Source organism: Henckelia pumila, chromosome 2, assembly GCF_033568475.1.
Source record: "Henckelia pumila isolate YLH828 chromosome 2, ASM3356847v2, whole genome shotgun sequence".
Lineage (NCBI taxonomy): Eukaryota > Viridiplantae > Streptophyta > Magnoliopsida > Lamiales > Gesneriaceae > Henckelia > Henckelia pumila.
In genome coordinates, this window is record NC_133121.1 from 140,897,402 (window position 1) to 140,904,281 (window position 6,880).

General features: G+C 37.7%; 1 protein-coding gene across 1 annotated transcript; it reads left to right on the forward strand.

Moving 5' to 3' along the window:
- The first annotated feature begins 1,079 nt into the window (after positions 1–1,079).
- Positions 1,080–6,620, forward strand: LOC140880339 (protein TIC 100-like). Its single transcript, XM_073284693.1, has 11 exons — positions 1,080–1,734; positions 2,196–2,267; positions 2,417–2,506; positions 2,606–2,779; positions 3,406–3,496; positions 3,878–3,940; positions 4,037–4,103; positions 4,862–4,965; positions 5,046–5,172; positions 5,333–6,051; positions 6,169–6,620. The coding sequence occupies exons 1-11, from the start codon at positions 1,106–1,108 to the stop codon at positions 6,472–6,474; spliced, it is 2,442 nt and encodes an 813-aa protein (XP_073140794.1). The 5' UTR covers positions 1,080–1,105; the 3' UTR covers positions 6,475–6,620.
- The last annotated feature ends 260 nt before the right edge of the window (positions 6,621–6,880 follow it).

Genomic DNA, 6,880 nt, shown 5'->3' on the forward strand with positions numbered 1-6,880 from the left:
CAAGTATGAGATTGATGGAATGTATTTTTTTGCTCCTTCATAATATGAAAATCAAATTAAATCGAAATTTTCATTCTAAAAAAAATAATATTTAAATTATACCTACATAAATAAAAATAAATGTCGTTCGGATTTACTCAACCACTCAGTATTAATTAATAATTAAAATCGACGAAAATCCCACACCAATTCGTCTAGAAATCAACGACTCGGAGACACAATTTCATTTCTAGTAACACACAACACATCTTATGTTATAATTTACCCACAAAATAGCAAAATCAAGCCAGAAAGCATTCAAAAAGACATAAAGCAACTTAATTTTTCCAAGCATTATTCATCGCATGACTTTCTTGCTTGCAATGGCTCATGAGCAGTACTGCGACACGGGAATAGAGGTACTGTGTAACCTTTATCGTAAGATTTTTCTTTTTTGTCTGGTCCTCCCATAACATCAAATCTACCAGGGGAGCATTAACCAAACATAATTTTCCAAGGCAACAAATTAAAATATATATGACGTTATCAAACCAAAAGTAGGTATTGAGAGATCCATGTTTCGGGATTTCACTTTGACTTTCCTGAAATGTTTTTTTTCCTCTTAGGTACCGTTTGATCGTACAAACGACGAATTTCAACATCCTTGTATCATTCAACGTTTGACTCAAATTTTGTAATGATCAAAGTTAAAAAAATATTTATACGATCCTCATATTTCTATTTATCATCATATTCTTCCACAAGTGAAACGATGTTTTACAAGTAGGAAACAATGCTAAGATCCTTTACAACTTGATAAAATCCCCATTGAAATTTACGTACATCAGAAAAATAATCAAAACATAAAGCAAAGGAAGAAATATTCGAGTGGGCAGGCCCTAAGTGGACTCATTTTCAAATGTGGAGTCCAATCCGAGTCCAATAAAACATTCTTCATACTTGGTCCATATTATTCAAAATTTGGGCCAAAAGAAAATAAATTATTTTTTGTGCTAGGCCCAACCCAATTGACAAAGAAGAGTATACATGAATAAATATAAACATTACTCCCTCCCCTCCCCTCACCTTATCTTCTTCTTCGCATTTCTCTGCATATTCAACTACGATGTCTGCCCCAACAGAGGACTCCGAATCCGAAACGCAGCTCCAAGATGCGGATGAACAAGATTCTGAATCCGAAACCGAGCAAATCCCCGCCGATTCCTCTTCCTCCTCAGACTCCGACTCCGATTCCGACTACGAACCACTTTCATACGTCCGACCAGACGGAAAGACTCAGCAAATTCAACCGGACGATGAAGAAGCCGAAAACATTCCCGAAGTTAACATTCCCCGTTTCACCAGAATCCTCGACTCTAAGCGCCTCCGTAAGGAGCAGGAGGAAGAAGAGATGGACGTTGAGTATCACGAGGACCGATTCGATTTTCCTCCGGACCCGGAAAACTGGCAGGAGGAGGATTTGAAGGAGCTGTGGGCGGATGCTCCACTTGGGATGACCAAACCCGGGTGGGACCCTAATTTCGTTGATGAGGATGAAATGGATATTATTAGGGAGGAGATAAAGGCTGGTCGCGACCCTCCCATTGCTCCGTTTTATGTTCCTTATAGAAAGAGTTATCCGGTGATACCGGATAACCATTATGATATATCGAATCCGAAGGCCGTTGTTGAGGAGTTGGATAGGATTGAGGAGTTCTTGACTTGGGTTAGCTTTATTTTCCCAGACGGTAGCTCGTGAGTATTTCTTGTTTGTTTGTTTTTCTGGAACTGTTCAAATGTTTTCTGCTTAATTTTTAACTGCTTGAGTTTACATTATGTGGTTCCATTGAGATTTGCTTGCGCAATTCTTCATCATTCAGGTTAATGGTGATGTGATCGACTATCTATGAGATATATAGAAAGTGCCTTTATTTAGCTTTCATTTATATGAACTATCGTTGATATAACTTTGTGTCCTGTGCAAAAAACCTCTGAAAGTTATGGGAATGTTAAGTACTGACAAATTTTCTTAGATGCTAAGTTTGTTACTCTGAAATATAGTTGTCCATTTCCTTTCTGATTGCCTTTTCTAAAAGTTTGACCTGAATATACTTTGGATCAGTGATAATTTCCATTCCATTTCTTCTTAATTCTTATGGGAACTAGAACCTCTTATTACCATTTGTTGACGTGGAGTTTTTTTATATCCTTAAAAGGTATGAAGGCACTGTTTGGGATGACTTGGCTCATGGGAAAGGTGTTCTTGTTGCACAGCAGGGGCTGGTCAGGTTTGTCAATTTATATAAGTTCTACTTTAGATTCCATGATGGCATTACACGATAGAAAATGCAGTTGAATTTTCATAGCTTTCAACTTTACTTTGAATGCCCATCTTGTTCTTCATGAGGAGTTCTTGAGATCGATTGCTGTGATGTAGGTATGAAGGGGAATGGCTCCGAAACACCATGGAAGGTCATGGAGTTGCTGAAGTGGAAATTCCGAATATGCAGCCTATTCCAGGCTCCAAGTATGTCTTGATTGAACCTCCTTTTCAACATAATCACTTGATTGAACCAAATCATTCTCATCAATCTTGTGTCTAAGTACGACCTCAATATTTATTCAGGCTTGAAGCAAAAATGAGAAGTGAGGGGCAAATAATAGCCAGAGATTTTATGTCCCCTGAAGACAGAGAGTGGCTTGAGATGGATATTGAAGACAGTGTCCGTTTAGCCGATGGAGAGTATGAAATACCTTTTTATGAGAATGACGAGTGGATAAGACAATTTGGAGAAAAACCGTAAGTTTTTGTTCAAACTATCAGTTGACAAGCACTGACCAAAACCTGCATCTTATAGCTGTTGTCTTCCTTTGTTGTGCATCTTGTACTGTGGTCTCTGCTGTCTCTTTTTAATTTTGTTCTTTTAGATGAACTCGAAGTATAATTGATGGCAAAATTGTGATACTCTCTCGAGTTGACTTGTTAGCATATAAATTTACAGGATGTTCTGTTTCTGCATCATACTGCTGGATAAAATTGTGATACTCTCTCGAGTTGACTTGTTAGCATATAAATTTACAGGATGTTCTGTTTCTGCATCATACTGCTGGATGGGACCACATAACATGAGCTTCGAAGATGTTTGACTTCACGTAGCTTCTTTGGATATCTTTATTGGTGCACATGATAGTAAAAGGAAGTTTAGTTTACATACATGACTCATATTTAGCATGAGAAAGAATCTGAGACACAACCTATTAAAAAAATTGTGACGGTGTTATCCCCTTGGGAAGCATTAACCAAAATCTAGGAATTGGTTTATGTTTGTGCAGTTCATGGATTTCCCTTCATTGTTACTTTCATAGTTCTAGAAATTATGCATTTGTTTCAGACATTTGACATTTTCAATTGTATTTGGGTGTCAGGGAGAAAGGTCGATATCGATATGCTGGTCAATGGAAACATGGGAGAATGCATGGATGTGGTGTATATGAACTCAATGAGCGAACAACATATGTAAGTGCGTTTTGACGTTGCTGTTTTTCATGACTTGCTCAAGTAGTCGGAAACTTGTAAAGCATATCTTATTTTACTTTGGAACCCCCGATAAGGGGAGAAAAAGTTAGAACAACAATAACAGAGAAACTGCAACCATATTTAAGTTTAATTTCGTAGCAACTTGGCATCATTCCTCTTTTCCCTTTCCTATAGCACCTTATACCAACAGTTTGTTGTTGTATTGCTTGATTGCAAATTACTATAAAAAATATATGATTTCTTAGTGCTTATGAAGAAGTGAATCACTTTGCATGATTTGTGGACTTTCATTTCTTGCTAAAGCCAAAGAGATATCTGATGTGTCTATGATAAACCTGTAACATGTATATATACGAGTAGGGGCGATTCTACTTTGGTGAGCTGCTGAAGGATTCAACTGGCTGTGATGCTGAAGTGTCGGGGGTAACTTAAGGATCTTGTCTCTGCTCTCTTCTTCATTTGAATTATCTGCTGGCCATGGGTGAGGTCAACTTAAAGTCTTAAAGTATGTCATCTCAGCTCCATGCAGGTATAGCTGAGGTCGCAGCAGCGAAGGCTCGCATGTTTGTCAACAAACCTGATGGAAGTAAGTGTGGATCCTGTTCATTTCTTGCTTTGGTGACGAGGTTCTTCATCAGTTAGTGGCAGCTAACAATTAAATTCTACATCAAGTTTGATTTACAATTGTTCTGGCCTATCGAAGATTTGAAAATGAACAATTTACATGCTTGCCTTTAAAAAGCCTTTAGCAAGGGAATATCCTAACAAAAAAGGATTTTGGAAATAGACATTCTTGTCCATGTCTGAGTGGACTCCATAAGTCCATATAGATCTTTTGTTTTGTTTCATAGAAGGCGTTTTTTTCAATGAGAAACATCTTATAATTATCATGGGATCCGAAAATAGTTTGGGATGATATTCCTATGCCACATGTACTTAAATACATAGTGCATTGAATGTGGAGGAATAGGAGAGACTTATAATTGAATAAGGATTTTGAAATGAGTTCCTGAATGGGATATCAGAGGAAACTTTTAATTTTGAAAGCTTCTGGTTGGCAGGCTTGGGTGGGGCAAGTATGAAAATTTTGAACTCTGAGGAAAAATACTTAAAAAAAGTTTAGAATTGACATTATAAGCTACTTTTACGATAGTAAGGGATATACCTCATGTTTTGAAAAGAGAACGTGATCAGTTTACAGTTGAGAACATAGCAGAAATGCAGTCAAATCATATCAAATGAAGGTATTAGTGATCAGTTGTAATGTTATTGAAGCTCTTGATTCTTGTCACAAACTTGCTCGTAGCTCTCTGTTTCTTAACCTAATGTGCTTCATCCATGCAGTGGTCAGAGAACAAAGAGGTCCATATTCCGATCCTCAGCATCCCTATTTATATGAGGAAGATGATGTGTGGATGGCCCCAGGCTTCATCAATCAATTTTACGAAGTAATCACATTAAAATATCGTAACCTGAAATTTTTTTCATAAATGGTTGCAAGGACATGTATTAACAGTTCATTTTTCAGGTTCCAGAGTATTGGAAAACATATGTCAGTGAAGTTGATCAAGAGAGGGAGATGTGGTTGAACTCATTCTACAAAGCTCCTCTGCGGCTACCTATGCCATCTGAACTTGAATACTGGTGGTCCAAAGGTATGAACATTATACGCAGACATGCATTTTATTCTTAGAATGGTATGTTTTCGGTTAAAATATACCGATCAATTTGACAACATGTATCCATATAGTTCAGTTTTCTCCTTTATAGGACTTTTGATTGATCGCTCTCTCTCTCTTTTTTTTTTTTAATAAGATGAAACACCAGAGTTTATTCTCATTAATAAAGAACCGGAGCCTGACCCTGAAGATCCATCTAAGCTTATCCGCACTGAAGACCCTCTCATTCTACACACCCCAACTGGAAGAATTATAAACTATGTGGATGATGAGGAACATGGGATTCGATTATTTTGGCAACCTCTATTAAAGGAGGGTGAAGATGTTGATCCTGAGAAGGCTGAGTTACTACCGCTCGGATTTGATGAGTTTTATGGACGAGAGGTTGATGTCCAGAAAGACAGCATTTGGATGCGGCTCGTAGAAGGGTTAGAAAACAGATTGAAACCTACGTTTGATAGATTTGAGAAATGGACTGAAGAAAAGAGGAAAGCTGGTGAAGCGAAGATGGAGATGTTGAAGAAGGAAATGGATATAGTGGACGCTGAGTTGGATTTAAAAGAGGCCATGGAAGAGTTGGACGAAGAATTAAAGATGATGCAGGAGGAGGAGGAAAAGAATGTGGATCAAGAGGTTGAAGAAGATGTTCCAATTTCTGAACCCGTAAACGAGTCGGAGAAAAAGGCCCTTGAAGCCGAAGAGGAGGAAGATGACGAAGAATATGACGAAATTACGCCTTCGAGTTTTGGGTCCATTGATGATATAAAGACAGCAAATAGTTCGAACAGTAAATCTGGAAAGCCGCCATTTGCTGCATCCTCTTTGTCATTTGTTGGTTCTAATACTTATTCGCTGGTAAGTGGTAATGAGTTAGGTTATGTCCATCATGTTCTTAATCTGGCCTTAAAAAGGGCATCTTTGAGTGGATAAAAGTTCACCAAGTTGATAGCCACCTTTTGAATGGCTTGACAGGTTCCATTGAAGTTGCGGCAATCCTTCATAAGGTGGAAGGAGTTGAACCTACAGAAACAGATATGTTCACCACCATGCGATCTTCATCCTTTGACTCCTAAGATACAGATATCAAGTTCTATTAGCTTTCCCCGTTCAATCAACAAAAGCTCGACATTGAGATACATGAGGCGAACCCCTCAAGTCGAATGCATTGCCATTCCAAGTAGCTTCAGAATTCAGTCGAAAAGGAATATTTCCAGGCAACAGGTAAGAGATTTTGAACATCTCAATATTTTATCATTCCACACTCCTCTGTCGACCTGATATTTGTATCCCTTTTGTCCAAGTTTTGTACGTCATGTGCGGCTTAGATGATTGATGTTCGAGGCTAGTGTTTTCCTTTTCTCGCTTAGCTTAGCCAGTAACATGACTATTCATCGAGCATTATGTTCAACATGACAATTTTTGTATGATTCATTTTATAATATCATATGAGATTTTTGAAAAAACTGCTATGGAACTATTTCACGGATCAATTTTGTGAAACGTATCTCTTGACTGACCCAACTCAACTAATGAAAAAAGATTAATTTTTATGTCAAAAACTTAATTTTCATTGCAGATATAGATCTTATGGATCCATCTGACAAGAAATCTACTTGCTACTCTATTTGAACATTATCAAATGACTCACTTGTAACGTGTAAAGAACTCTTCATTTTGATAACTT

Bases quoted from the DNA above. Each gene is read 5' to 3' on its own strand.
- LOC140880339 (XM_073284693.1), top strand. From the start codon at position 1,106: ATGTCTGCCCCAACAGAGGACTCCGAATCCGAAACGCAGCTCCAAGAT. The intron at 2,507-2,605 runs GTATGTCTTGAT...ATATTTATTCAG, and splicing joins CAGCCTATTCCAGGCTCCAA to GCTTGAAGCAAAAATGAGAA. The intron at 5,173-5,332 runs GTATGAACATTA...TTTTTTAATAAG, and splicing joins TGAATACTGGTGGTCCAAAG to ATGAAACACCAGAGTTTATT.